At 37.1% G+C, this 15647-nt stretch overlaps 2 protein-coding genes and 1 pseudogene across 2 annotated transcripts; 1 reads left to right on the top strand and 2 right to left on the bottom strand.

The window, feature by feature from the left end:
- Positions 1 to 1214: 1214 nt before the first annotated feature.
- Positions 1215 to 13581, top strand: LOC103849930 (ethylene-responsive transcription factor ERF055). The gene is made up of 2 exons (XM_033292859.1): positions 1215 to 11402; positions 11742 to 13581. Exon 1 carries the CDS (start codon positions 6285 to 6287, stop codon positions 7248 to 7250), a length of 966 nt encoding a protein of 321 aa, XP_033148750.1. The 5' UTR covers positions 1215 to 6284; the 3' UTR covers positions 7251 to 11402; positions 11742 to 13581.
- Positions 1227 to 3150, bottom strand: LOC103849932 (uncharacterized protein At3g60930, chloroplastic). Its single transcript, XM_009126640.1, has 5 exons — positions 2619 to 3150; positions 2368 to 2539; positions 2127 to 2302; positions 1920 to 2038; positions 1227 to 1850 (listed from the first exon to the last, which is right to left on the bottom strand). Exons 1-5 carry the CDS (start codon positions 3148 to 3150, stop codon positions 1227 to 1229), a joined length of 1623 nt encoding a protein of 540 aa, XP_009124888.1.
- LOC108869800 lies at positions 9296 to 14770 on the bottom strand (annotated as a pseudogene).
- Between the last annotated feature and the right edge of the window lie 877 nt (positions 14771 to 15647).

The raw sequence follows: 15647 nt of genomic DNA, 5'->3' as shown, positions 1-15647 counted from the left end.
TAAGGAGTCCTAGGCGAGGAGCATAAAGGAGGATTTTTTAGACTCGAAATTGTCTGCACTTAGAAACTTTAGGCTTTATTCTCGACAAGTTTGGTTTCTATGACTGGCACTCAATTACTAGACGAACTCGCCCAGGCAGTTCGATCTCTTGTCCAGCTCTATCAATTGAACTACGTTCGGCTTGATCCTCGAAAGGGGTACGTAGGCAGCCTTAAACAAGGTTCAGTCCGAAATCAATCAAAAACCTTTTCTTTATCTATTTCGTCTTTTGTTATCGAGCTGCGACTCAACTAGGTTTGAGCTATTAGGCCGCTAGAACTAAGTAACTCGCTGACAGCCTTTGCGGCCAAAGCTTTTATGATCTCTTGTAATGATCGCAATGCTCTTACGCGGACTCGAAATAAGATCCACTGTTTTCTCTAAACTCGTTTGTTATCTTTTCATGATTTCCGCATATTTTTGTTCACTTGTCGTTGCCTCTCGCAGAGATCCGGGACCTCTGGGAAATTAGGGTTTTCTTAGTTTCCTAATTTAAACGTAAATCGACAGTGCGAATTTCGGTTCCCACAAAGATTCAACCTCCGCCTCCAGAACGGAAATTCGCTCAAGGGACGATCTCCTTTCGTTGCTCACAACCCGCAGACGAGCTTCGAACGTAGCAGCCTGATTCCCCAGCTTTTCGGTGACAGCCAGTTGGGCGGCGTTAGCACGCTCCCGATCTTAAGCCATCTTAAGACCGAGCTTCAGCTCACAAACAACCTTCTTTATTTCGTTAAGTTTGTCGGAACGCGGAACGTCCTGTAGGCGTTTTTCTAAAGTCTCTGCAAACTCATTGTTAGCTTCTATAGCCTGAAACACGGCAGATCAATAAAGATAAAACGAGAGTGCGTCGCTCACATCTCCAGCTAGAATGTGTTCCGCATTGGCAACACCAGTTCGAGTTTGCACCCTGTCAGAATCACGAGAGTTAGATCTTCTCGAAGTCATGATTTTTAGCAAGTAAAAACGAGATTGAACGCAATATTACAATAAGTTCCCGAATGAAGCCAAAAGCTTTATAAAGGTCGAGGCCTCGCAATATCTCAACAAACACGAGTGAAAAATCTCGAAAGATAAAGAAACTGGGATATTCCGAAATTATATACTTATCCGTCGGAAAAAAACATTCAAAATATCGAGATCAAAGATCAGAGAATATTTAAAGACATTAAACAAAAACGGAAAAGCTAACTAGAAACAGAGTCATCGAGGACAGATGACCCCCCGACTTGATCAACAGAATCATCTGAGATTTGAGGAAGATCGAACTCAGAGATAGACCAATCCGGCACATCAGCCGACGCGAGAAGATCCGCGCAATCTCTTTCCATTTCCTTCAAACGAGCAAGTTCCACATCCACAGTCAAGCCTCCATCCTTGAGCTCGGTCAAGAGATTGATATTCGCAACCACCTCCTGTAGTTGAATCTCAGAAGATATTTCATTCTTCTTGCTCGCCCACCTATCTTTCAAGGATTCAAGGATCTCCCGATACTTGGCCGCAGTGTCGCGACGAGCAATACGGGAAGCTCGGCAAACACCCCAATCCCTCTCAACTTCGAGCGCCGCAATTCTTGCCCGTTTAGCGACCATCTGAGATTCGAGAGCCTTATTTGCCAGATGAACTCTCTTCCAGTCTTCAGTCAAAGCTTCGATCTTCTCAGCATCCTTCTTCCCTTCTCGCTTGGTGACTTCAAGCTCTTCTGAAAGCCTCTTAATCTCAGAGCCAATGCTTTCGATTTCCTTATCATTCCTGGAAGCCTCGACATGATCCTCCATCATCACGACATATTCATTGAAAGCCTCCATAACCTGGAAAGAAATCGAGATGAGCAAATAATGTGAAGTGACTCTTCAAAAAAAGGTAAACGAGAAACGAACCTTAGAGCTCGCCACAGCAACCTTGGCATACGCTTCCTTCTCAACTGACGAAGCGAGAGACGGAAGACGGCAACCCGCGGACCTCATACGACCAGCGATGGAAATTAGATCGCTCTGAACTGCAAATGAAGAACCATCTCCCCCCAGGGATAAACCTAGGACGAGATGGACCGGGCAAAGACTCCTCCAATGATCGACGACGTTTACGAGTCACCACCACAGTCTCCTCATCCATACCAGGACTCAACGAAGCAGGAGGCTGACTTTCTTCTGGAACATCGTCATCGTCGGAATCATGGATCGAGATTAAAGGGGACTTTCCTGAAGCTCGACTCCTCGACGTAGACCCGGAAGTTTGGAACGACGACCTCCTCATGAGCTGTCTATTTAACCGATCCGAAGACTGGTCCTGAGCAGAAAAGAGGCCCCTACGACCTCCCGGGAATGCCTGGTCTCGTCCTCGGACTTCTCGATTAAAGGAGCTTTGCCAGTCCCCACTGGCAAGGCAAAAACAGTCTGAATCCGGGTTTGGTCAAAAGTGAACCAATTCGAGCAACCTCTCCGAAGGATTCTCATCAAACCACGGATCTCATCCGACATCGAGGAACTTCCAGCAGGAACTACACTCAGTAAAATAAAACGAAAATTTTAGTCTTCGATCCCAAAAACCCTAAACGCATAGGCGAGATAGAAACTAACCGATATTCTCCGCCCAACGTCGAGAGAGTCGGGAGAAATCAAAGTCACCCATAGATACTCGATCCATTCGGAAAACAAAGAACTGTTCATGCCACTTCTCGTCTCGATAAGGAATATTGTCTATGACGTGACGACCTGGACGCGGAGAAACAAGGAAAGTCCCAAGGGTCTGATTGTTTCGTTTCACCAGAACGAACTGACGAAACTCGCTAAGACCAAAAGCGAGACCCTCCTCCCTAACCTTAACCAGAAACGCAACAAGATGCCTGAGGAAATTCGGGAGAAGCTGAGAGAGGGATAACCCAAGCTCCGCCAAGATCTCAAGTATAGGCTCCGAAATCGGGAAGGTAAGACCGAAAGAATGGAAAAAGGAAAGATAAGCTCCGTAGTAGCCCTCTCTCACAGTTTCAGGGGTCTCATCCGCTCTGGCCAAATCAAGAACGACGGAACAATCAACCCCATGAACCTCGTGAAGGTTCTCGAGATCGTCCGTAGTAGTAGTTGGACGAGGAAAATTGAAAGACGAACACATCACGATCTCGAACAGAGAGATTTTAAAGCAAGGGAGAAAGAGAGCTGAGATAGGAAACGGAAATAAGGCTGAAAGAAAGCCTCCTACGTATATATAAGCCTCCCTAAAGGCTATTATCGCTATCGAGAAAGGCAATTATAACCTAGTCTAAGCCCTAGCAGCGACTAAAGTAGCCGTTACCGATTAAAATAATAATAAAAGAAAGCGCGCCGACAAACGGTTCTTTTCAAAAACGGTCACTAAAACCGAACCCGAACGATTTCTACCATTTAACCACAAAATCCAGACCAAAGGATAACCGCCCCTTTTTCCTTTTCGATCAAATCAAAAAAGGCTGGGGGACAAATGTTGGATCCAATTTTGGTCAAGACCGAAACGGGCCCTGATCAGAGACATGGGCCGAGACATGCCGAGGCCCAGAACCAGAATCAAGCTCGAAGAACGAGTCACAGAGGTCGCAATGATCGCGCAACAAGAAGCTGAGATCGGGGAGCTGGCACGGAGATCTCGGAGTCGACTCGCTATAAAAGAAGGAGGAGGACACGTGGAAAACCCTAGAGAGAGTCTTACATTCCTAACAATCTTATTGTCTTCCCACTTTTAGATTCCTTCTTGATCGAACTTGTGTGTATCATTTGATCTAGTTCAACTCATTGTATTCGATCCCAGTTATCAATAAAGTCTATTTTCGCCTACTGGAAACTATTTAACATCGTTGTGTTCTAAAGATATCGTTGTCCACATCATTTGTCTTCCTTAGATCAACCTCGATCACTATCAAATACTTTGTGTAGAATTTAGGTTCTACACCGAAGAGATGGAATCCTGAGATACTGGAAAACTATGTCCATGAGGATGACATCCCATTTATTCAATCGTTGGCCATAAGCCAAGGTTATCATCGAGATGGATATTGTTGGAGCTATAAGAAGAATGGGATGTACACTGTCAAGTCAGGTTACTGGGTAGCAAATAACTTGCCTAAGAAGGAAATATTGGAGGTGCATGAACCTAGTATAATGAAGCTACAGCCTTTGCTTGGAAAATAAAAGCTCTTCCAAAAATCAGACATTTCATTTGGTAGATGATATCTAGACAGTTAGCAGTGACAAGTAATCTGAATCATTGTCATATGAGATGCGACAACCATTGTCCTCGTTGTGGTGCAGAGGATGAAACTATAAATCAGGCCATCTTTGAATGCCCTCCAGCTATACAGACTTGGGCACATGCGGCAATCCCAACACCTCCTACATTATTTCCAAGTGGAAGCTATTTCACAAATATTGATTACCTATTCTAGCGAAAAAATGATATTGAAGATCCAAATTTGGACAAAGACCCATATCTTTGGATCATTTGGTATATTTGGCAAGCGAGGAACGATAAACTCTTCAGGGAAATAGACAGGAACCCTTTGGAAACTGTCAGACATGCTGAATCAGAATGTCACCCTTGGTTTGAAGCAAATCAAAGATCGGAGGAAGAGGTGGAAGCACAAAATCCAGAACGGCCACCAATCTCAGAGAGATGCATGATAGATGGATCATGGACACATGACGCATTTTTTAGTGGTTATGGATGGACATGGATAAATTTTAGAGGAGTGATGCAACTATTGAGAGCAAGGAATCAATGCAGACGAATCTCACCATTACATTCAGAACTGGAGGCTTTATCCTGGGCAATGGAGTGTATGCTCGAGGTATCGACATTTCAATTCTTTGAGACCGACTGCAAGGACCTAATCTCGATGATCAAAGACCCCGGAGCATGGCCGAACTTTTCTACTGAGCTGGAAGAGTTTATGAAGTTGAAAAACAGATACACGGAGTTTTCGATTGTTTTTTGTTCCTCGTTTAGAAAGTGTATCATCTGATTCATTACCTTAGCTGGTGAGATCCTTCCATAAGGACTTGTACTACATTGGTTGTTCTATTCCGATCTGGTTTTCCACACCACCTCAAGCTTGCGTAATAAAACAGCCGGTTCAAGAAAAAAAAACACCAATTTTTTATAATGTACAAGTAGGTCTCACATAACTTAGCCGGATAATTTTGTGCATATTTTTTAAGATCTATATAGTCACTTACATACATAACTATATAGATCTTAAAAAATATGCACAAAATTATCCGGCTAAGTTATGTGAGACCTACTTGTACATTATAAAAAAAATTGATGTTTTTTTTTCTTCAACCGGCTGTTCTATTACTAAAAAAATTATATTGTGTTTAAAAAAATATAGTTATGTATATTTCTTTTAAAAACGCCAAAACTCATTCAATAAAGTGCTTAAATTTATGAATGTTATAAGTTTACAAAATTAAAATTGTATAAAGAGCAGTATGGAGAGAGATGTATCCAGCTATATGGAAGAATCGTATGTGTGTACATTACTAAAATGTTTTATTTTAATAAGTTTATTGTACAATAATGTTCACCAATATAATAATACTTAAATATTTCTTCATTGAAGGAACCTCTATATAAACGGTGGGAGTTTTGTGAGAATCTCCAAGGTGAGGTCGAGAGCTTAGAAAAACTAGAGTGTGAGAGAGAGTGTTTGTTTGAGAGTGAGAGAAAGAAAAAAAGATTTTGAGTGAAATTAGGGTTTTACTTCTCATTCTATTTATCTTAAAAGTGTCAAAATCCTAGTTTCTTCGGTTTCCTTTCTTTTTAATCGTCTGTCTTGCTTTAAAACACAAATCACGACTTTCGTATGAAGTGTTGTTTTATGGATTTATATTTTTTTTTTCAAAATTCATCCAGTAGACACACTTTAGCCAAAACAAAATCAGGTGTTTTCTAGAAATCAAGATCCTAAATACTATGATTTTTCGGTCATTTAACATTCTTTTTGTTGATTTATAGAGTTGATCAACTTCGTGGGCATTTTTGAGTTCCCTCAAGTTTGATCCTCTTTTTATTTATTTATTTGTTGATATATTTCCATAGTTTTGATCTAATGGAGGTTGCTTATTTCAAACCTCTTTGATCCAATTTATTTCTACAAAAAAAAGTAATCCAGTCTTTGAAGTTTTTTCCTAAAAAAGACAGGGTTTCTTTTAACAGGTTTCTAAATATAATATTTTGTTCTTGTAGCATATCATTTTTTGTTTCAGGAACCTCTCATGGCGGATTTCTTCAGTAGCAGCCATGGCGGCGAACTAATGGAAGCACTTCAACCTTTTTACAAAAATGCTTCCACGTCTGCTTCAGACTCCGCGTTTGTATCTTCAAACGCTGCATTTGCGTCCACGCCAAATGATCCCTTTTCTTTTTCTTATTATAATTACCAGCCTCAAAATATCTCTTCCTTTTCCACAACCCACTCCGATTATGGATCCTTCCCGGATATTTATCCTGGATCCATGACCTATCCATCTTCATTTCCCTCGAATCTTCAAAAACAACCCGATCAAAACTACCAAGCTCAGTTTCATTACCAAAACGATTCAACATATACTCACCAAGACAACCATTATACGCTCAATTTCGTCGACCCAAACAACTCAGATTTTTTAACCCAACCTGATCCGGTTCCAAGTTCGGGTTCAGTTCCAAAGCCGAGTAAACTCTATCGTGGAGTGAGGCAAAGGCACTGGGGAAAATGGGTTGCTGAAATTCGTTTACCCAGGAACCGAACTCGTCTATGGCTCGGAACATTCGACACAGCTGAGGAAGCCGCGTTGGCCTATGATCGTGCAGCGTTCAAGCTTCGCGGTGACTCAGCTCGACTGAATTTTCCGGCTCTACGATACCAAACTGGTTCATCTCCGTCTGATATCGGCGAATACTACGGACCTATTCAAGCTGCCGTTGACGCCAAGCTCGAAGCCATTTTTGCTGAGCCTAAGAATCAGCCAGGAAAAAAAGAGAGAACGTCGAGAAATAGAGCTAAAGCTACGCCTTCTTCGATTGATCATTCCACGCCTCAACAACAATCCAGGCCAGGCGAGAGTGATGGGTCAGGTTCACCGCCTTCGGATATGAAGGCGCTGGAGATGTGTGTAGAGACACCGATTCCGTGGAATGATAATTTCATACTTGGAAAGTGTCCTTCTTACGAGATCGATTGGGCTTCTATATTATCGTGAAAATTTATGATTTAATTAATTATTCTTTAAATCAAGATGTTGTATTTGTGTTTAAATTTCTAGTGGTCTTAGTTGTGCCTACTTTCAAATTTGTGATTTAGGAAAGTATAAACTGTAAATTATGAAAAGTAGAAGGTTTTTGTTCATGTCGTACCATGCAGATCTTTTCATTTAAATACTAAAAATTTAATTTGGTTGGTAATGTTTTGTTTGAAAGGCTTTTTTTGGTTGGTTGGTAATTGGTATCAAAATTTCCCTCTCTTCTATTGTCTAATTCAACATAGCCAAAAATAAATGGTATAAAGGCGTATATGGATGATCATCAGTTTGCAAGGATTTTATAGTACATTTAGAAGGAACAGAATAATAAAGTTTATAGTAATATTGATGTTGATCCTCGAGATCCCATGAAACTAGGAGAGACTGAATCTCTACTATGGGCAGAGGCTCAGGCCTCAGCTACAGGTGGAACAACCCATGTGCAAGAAATGGACGAAATAAATTTACCCTTAATCCCGGGTCACTGGTGTTTCACGAATGAATCATGGAAAGAGCATGATTTATTTTTGGGACGGGGCTGGTATAGCACGCTACCGGGTTTCGAGGGACTAATGGGGGCAAGAACACAAGATCAAGTCTTTTGCCTTTACACTAAGAGATGGAAGCTCTCATATGGACAATGGAAAGCATAAAGAACTTACGTCAATATCATTTTACTTATGCGACGGATTGTATCCGGTTGGTGAAGATGTTTTCAGCACCAGAGAATTGACCGGCATTTGTGAATTATTTGGACATCAAAATTCTTCAAGAAATTTTTACTCATTCAAAGATCATTCATATCAACCGAACGCTGAATGCAAAGAAGGACAATCTGGTGCAGAGTGCCAGGAAATAAATGTCGTTCGTTGTTTATATGAATGCAGAGTGTCAGGAAATAAACGTCGTTCGTTGTTTATATGAATGCAGAGTTACCAGTTTGCAAAGTCTTCACAGAATTTGTTAAGGTTGATGACAAAAAAAATTGGTATAACTAAGAAAATTATAAACGTTTTACTAAGAAGAGAATAGAAAAATTTAAAATATTAAATTAACAATTCAATAGAAAGTAATTACACGGTTGGTAGACGGTTTTACGGCGGCGGCGATGCTGCGGCGGCTTCCTGGCGGTGAACAGACGGTGGCCAGCTCGGTGGCTCCGGCGAACGTCCCGCGGAGGCGGTGACGCGTGAGATTCACGCACAGAACTTTGAGTGGCGCGTGACGGCGCGTCCGGGCTTCTCGTCGGCTGAGTTTCTACCACCGGATTCGTCTCAACGTCAGGAACGCAGTGATGTCCTTCAAATCGCGAGAAACCAAACGGTTTGAGATATATGATTGATTTATCAAATGGAAAAACATAACCTAAAGCCACGACGGTTTTGTATGGTTACCTTCGGCAGTTAACGGTTGTGAGATATCCGATCTTGGCGTATTCGACAGCGGGTGTGACTGGTCGATCTCAGATCTACTCGACGGCTCAATCTCTGCAGAGTTTCGACGCTTTACGCTTTTCTGAATAAACTATTAAGCCTACCACTGTTTAAATAGAAACTCACCTAGGGTTTTATGCAATGGGCCTGTCTCTTGCTGGGCCAAATTAATTGGACCAAATAATGGATAGTTACACGACCTTTCTTTGCTTGTTCGAATTTAGAGACCCAGCCATAGAAATCCACTACGCCTTCTCTCGATTGTGTTGTGTAATATTTTCAAGGGTCTGAAGACGGAGCACCAAAAATTTGTTGTGTTCCGAAGTTATTGAGTTGAACGCGAACATCATAAGAGAGAGCTTTACTTAACCAAGAACGAAGCCGCTTCATGATCTTATCGATGAGAGGCTGATAGTCGTCAAAAGTCATTGATTTCATTATGAGAAGAAGTCCCATATACCAAACTGGGAAAGTATCAACATGGATGCACATGTGTTGTACGTCATCAGAGAAAATCTTATTTATTCTCTCTGCAATATATATACGATTTTTTTTCGGATTGATTTTCATGTCTGATAGCATCTTATTATATAAAGCTTGTTTTCTTCAAAGTTGCTAATTAACATGATCGCGACATGTGTCAATTAATTTATTAAGATTGTGACATGTGTCAAAAATATGTTACAATTCTCTTTTATTAGGAGTTAAAAGGATTTAGAAAAAAAAATTTATTATAACATTTTTTGGAGACTAGAAAAGGTAAATTATTACAAAAAAATAGTTTATTGTTATTTTTAGGAATTTAGAAAAGGAAAATTACTATTACATAGCCTTTTACAATTATATTTTATGGTTCTTTTATAGTCTTTTAAAAATATTTGATACTAAATTTATTTTTTGAAAATTCTAGGAACAAAGAATAATTGTAAAAAAGCTTTTTGAAAGTATTTGTTTTCTTTTTAAAATATTTTATATATTTTTCATCTTTAAAGATACTAAAAAAAGATATTATAAGAGAAAATATTGATTTTTTAAAAACAAATCTTAAAAGAACGAATTATAAAATCCTACATGTAGAAGAAATTATTTAATAAAAATCAAATAGAAAAAATAACTATAAAATAAGTGATATTCCTTTTTTAAAACCTAAGAAAATAAAAATGTTAAAGGACTCTTATTATTTACATATAAATAGCTATGTTTCCTTTTTAACAGATAAATGTATGCTACAAAAATAAAAACCAAAATAAATATTATTTTCATATCTGTATTTAGGTTTAAGTTTCTTCATATTATTTTTACAAAAAATAGTATTTACAAGAAAAATAATATCTGATTATTTTCTTTTAATTTCTGTAAACAACTCAATTTTTGTATCATCCTTATTACATCTTATGATGATAACAAAATTTTTTTTTAAAATTATGATGTTTTTGTCGTACATACGAATGTGTGAATATGAGGAATATCTATGTTTTTGTGTATAAGACACAATATATAATTGACTAAACATAATTTTTTTAATTGAAAATATATTAGTTTGTATAAAAATCTTAAACAAAAACGAATTATAGTTGGAATTTTTATTTTTATATTTAAATTAAAATTAATTTATTTCTTTAAAATAATTATATTTTCTTTTTAATAGATAATTTTGTGTTAAAAATTATAAACCAAAATAACTTCAAATATTTCACCCGATATGATTATGACATTTGTAAAACTTAATTGTGTATGTATTAATAAAAATTTATCATCATGTGAAAATAACCTTTTTTTTTTCTAAAATCTCAAAGAAAAGAAATTTGAAAAATAATTTTTTCCTCTTTTAATCTTAGCCAAATAAGATTGCTTCCTCTCAAATTCTGACCAAATAGAATTGTAAAAGTAATTTTTACTTTTAAAATTTGATGATAAATATGATACTGAAAATATGAAATTAAAAATATTAGTAATATTGAGAAAACGAATTTTGAAAATAGCAACTTTTTAAAATAGTTAATATTTGCTGGAAATAGTTATTTGATAGTATTTTTATTTTCGAACTCCTAGAAAAAAATAATTATAAAATATTATGTAATTTTAATTTTCTTTTCTAACACCCTAAAACTATAAAATAATATTTGATAGATCTTTAACTTAAAAAAAGAAAATCCTAAACAAAATAGATTTGTATCATATTTGATAGTATATTGGGGAATTGCCACTAATACCACTTTCCTAATACCACTTTTCAACTTTACACTTTTCAACTTTACCATTAAAATTTTAATAGACAAAGTACCATCATACCCCTGAATAATTTAACCTAAATTATTCTCTTTCTCCCTCAATTCCAAATCTGAGAGTTCCCAGATTGATTTCAATTCGACGGTGATCATATCCGACGACCCCGACTAGTTCTCCCGACGGCGCTGGCGAGTTCTCTGGCAGATTTGACGGCGCTGACGAATTCTCCGACGAAGCTGAAAAACTCTACAAGCTCAGGCAAACAAGACGATCTCACTTTCTCCTCCATTGAGAAATAATGACGGTAGCGACGAGCGTTGATTCGCTTCTGGAGAAGCTCAAACAGGAGGAGCTTTACCTTCCACCAAGTAATTGGGAGTCCTTACATTCTCAGAGCTGCCAATTTCCTCCTCCAACTCGTGCTTCTTCTCCGTCTTCTTCCTTTGTCTCTGTAAGTTCACCATTTACGCTGTTCATGTTTGTATGCGTGGAAACATGAGCTTTGCATTTCGCTTGAGTGGCTAGGATCGGAAACCTAATAGGGAATGATTTGGGGAAAAGGAAGTATCAATTTTATTGATTTGAGTTTAGTACTCGATGTACTGTATTGAGTTACGGCGAAATCATTATCTTAGGGAAGATTACGATGTGATGTTCTCAGATTTCTATTCTTAATAATTAATTACAGAACAATGGAATATCTTTAGTGCTTAGATGAAATGAAAGACGTATATTGAGACTACTTCTACTTTTGGCCACATTCTCTGACAATTTTGTTGCTTTTTAATAGGAATTAAGCTTGGTTAGGTTGGCGTTGAATGCCCTGCAAGGTGTTGAGTCTTCTCTTATTAGCATACAGAAGCTCTCTTATGGATTATGCTCCCACCAAAGTCTGAGCTTGTGGCATCGGTTATCAAGCACTGACGCCTTGGGACATATTCTTTGAAACATAGGCTGCTTTGGTTCTTTAGTCTTTCTTCTCCATAACTTTGTAGACCCATTTCATGAACTTCAAGTTGGAAGTTGAGGGACAGGGGAGAGCTGTAAAGTAGGTGAAAATGAAGAAGCCAATAACAAGAGCTGTTATACTCTTGTTAATCAGGCTTTTGCTATTATTATGAGAAAGGTCCTAGAAGGCTATATATCTGGTATGGATACATTATGTACATCTGCAGAACTGAGGCGTTCATCTAACATTGTGGGTTTTGTAAACCCTTTATAAATTTTTATAAACCATTATAAATTCAGAAACCCCAAGTATCTCTCAATGCTCAATCATCTCAATGCTCAATTATACCTTTTTATAAGGCCTTATAAAAGAAACTGTAAAAGAATGATGTTCTTTAATAAGCAAAGAAATGGTGGAAAGTTGGTTAATTTGGTGATTTATAAACTCTTATAAATAGATTTATAAACCTTGTAAATTAATTTATGAACACTTATAAATAAATGTAAAAACTCTTATAAATAGCTTATAAGTTCTTGTAAATAGTTTTATAAACCCTTTTAAATAGTTTTATAAATATTTATATATGTTTTAAAAACTTTATAGATGGTTGATACTAGGTTTTATAAGCTCTTATAAAATTTATAAGTGATTTTATAAAGGTTTATAAATCATTTATATGAATATATATAAACTATTAATAAAGGTTTATAAATGATTTCTGAATTTTCATAAATGATTTATAAACATTTATAAATTATTTATTATCTTTATAAAGCCTTATAAGGATTTTATTATGATGATATAATTTGATATGGTTTCTCTGCCTCTTCTTTATAAAACAATTATATCATTTCTCAGATTTTCTTAGCAAACAGAGGTACATCATTAACATCATCCACAATCAACTAAAGGATATATAGATAGACTCGGTAAGGTTCAATCATGATTCATGAGCAAATCTACACTCAAGAAGAATTCAACATCCAGAAATATTCTATAATTCACCACAAAACAGTTAAGTCAGAGAGAAAGAGAAGCAGAAGATTCTCATTGCAGGAGGCAGGCCGAGCAGGACGATGGACGTAAAGCAAGCAAAACTTCTTGCTGGAGAAGTTTCTTGCCGCCCATAACACCGTCGTTTTGCTCCTCTCCACGTCTTCCGCCACAGCCACGAAGATCGTCTGATCCATATCTAAAGCCGCCTCCTGAGACTTCTCAAACACTCCCCATTCTTCTTGGAGACACTCACTCTAATTCTTAGCTAAGAACGCAACGATATACAGCAAACTCAATATCCCCACGAACCTCTGCTGCCTCATCTCGCTGTTTTCCACCACATGAGGAATATATATAAACTATTGATAAAGTTTTATAAATGATTTCTAAATCTTCATAAATCATTCATAAACATTTATTAATTGTTTATAATCCTTATAAAGCCTTATAAACTGAGTTTATAAACTCTTATAAATGAATTATACTTTAATAATATATTTAAAAAACCTTATAGACTGATTTTATAAAGTCTTATTAATTGTTTTATAAACCATTATAAATAATCTTTTATTTATTATAAATAATTTACAAACATTTATATTAGAATTATAGACACTTATAATAGCTTTATGAATATTTTACTTCTAAATGTTTGTAAACTCTTGAAAAAGATTTATAAACTCTTGAAAAAGATTTATTAACTCTTATAAATTGTGCTATGAAGATTATTAAACTCTTATAATATTTTTACAAACCCTTATATACAGATTCATAAACTTTTATAAATATATATTTAAAACCTTAAAAATGATTTATAAGTTCTTATAAATAGTTTTATAAACCCTTATAAGAGGTTTCTAACATGCAAGATAATATAGATTAGCTAGAGCCCAAGCTGCAGCAAGACTACCTTCCTTTCCCTTATATCAGAACTTTGCAATTGATCAACCTTCTAGGTGGGAAGATAAGGGACAGTTTCATCCATCCTAGGACCAACAGAGCCTATCCCACGTTTGTTCCTGTCATTTACAAAGAGACTCAGAAGATGAAGGAAGCTAAAGGTAACAGAAGCTATAGCAAATAGACATATATACCGTGATTGGAGAAAAGACTCAATTCTCATCATCTCCTAAACCTTAATCATCATCATCCAAGTACAATCTTTTGTCCGATGATGATTGATGAGTGATCTTTCTCTCCTCATTAATGGAGCTACATGTCTTATCCAAACTCCTTTTCGAGAAACTACTACTCCGCTTCATTTGGCTACTGCTGCTGGTGCTTTCCTCTCTTGATTTTCTTTTGAGCCTTTCGTTTTCTTGCTCCTGAGCCTTCCACATATCATTGGTTTCTACCGCTCTGTTTGCTGTATTATGGTCAAGAAACATGCAAGAGATTAGAGTAAATAATTAACATGTTGAGCTACATTAAGTATTAGACAGACACGTAAGTCACAACATTGAACTGTTAAGGAACGCAGAACCCAAAACAAAACTTTCAGATGCTGCCAACTTTCTTATTGTGAATCGACCATTCACCAACAGTTAAAATAATCCTCTTCCAAAAACATACAGCTATTGCTTCAACGAACAAAAGAATATCACACACTATAGCAATGCAAAGGCTTATTCTTTTCAATCTTAACTTTTGTAAAACGAAAATAAGTAAAGGGTGGAAAGAAAAGCATTACATTGTTGAACACCAAGGACAGTTGCTGTGAGAACCTCGAGTTAGGTCGATGCCTTACATTAGGCTTCTCAAGATAAGCTCGGACACCATCTTTTTCAGCTTGTCTCCTCAACTCTGCTGCTTCTCTCAACAGAACCGAAGCTATTCGATTTTCAGTTTCCAGATCCATCAGCACAAGCAGGCTGTTAAAGTAACCAAACACTCAAAATCTGATATAGAAAGCCTGAAAATTTTCTGCCACGAAACTTGTGGAAAAGCTATGGTCTTTGTATCTGTGAGAGAGAGCAAGTAAAAAAGTAAATGGAACAAAATCAACAACTGGGAAACAGAGGTTTCGCAATCAAGGAATCAGAGGAGATTAGTTCGCTAAAGGGAACAGATTCTGCAATTTAAGACAAGAAGAAACAAAAAAAATCTCAATGATTGTTCAATAAGATTTAAGAGAAAAACAAGAGTCAATGATGAAAATGGTGATTACCATTGTACATCAAAGCAAATGTGTGCTGGCAGGGTTGTGGCTTTCATATAAGCTTGAACACAGCTTCTCGGGAACAGAACATATCAATTACATTACAAAATAACTTAGATTTACAAAGGGTTATAAAGGGTCTTAAGTTGTCAAAAACTCAATGTTTTCACAATCAAAACTGTTTATCTTAGAACGACTTGTACAGATTAGAAGTCTAAAGCAACCTTGTTTGATTTCTCGACTAGAGTAACCACAAAATCGAAATTTCGCAAAATTAATCGACACAATAAAAAAAAAGGAGAAATTAGATGCATACCAGTTGGGAATCTTGCACAGAAGTAGGAGTCGACAGTGTGAACCGCATAGAGCCGGTGGAATGAGAGAGAGATGGTGGATCTCCGGTGAATCAGAGGCAGAGAGGAAGAAAAAAGATCGTGAGAAAGATGGTGGATCTCCAGTGAATCGGAGGCAGAGAGGAAGAAAAAAGATCACGAGAGAGAGAGAGGAAGAAAAGAGGACCGCGAGAGAAATATAAGGTTAGGGCTAGTATGGTCTTTTGGTCATTAATGAAAAGTGTATCTATGAAAATGTCT

Source organism: Brassica rapa, chromosome A05 (assembly GCF_000309985.2).
Source record: "Brassica rapa cultivar Chiifu-401-42 chromosome A05, CAAS_Brap_v3.01, whole genome shotgun sequence".
Classification (NCBI taxonomy): domain Eukaryota; kingdom Viridiplantae; phylum Streptophyta; class Magnoliopsida; order Brassicales; family Brassicaceae; genus Brassica; species Brassica rapa.
Note: the sequence above shows the minus strand (reverse complement) of the source record. Positions and strands in the feature narration are given on the sequence as shown.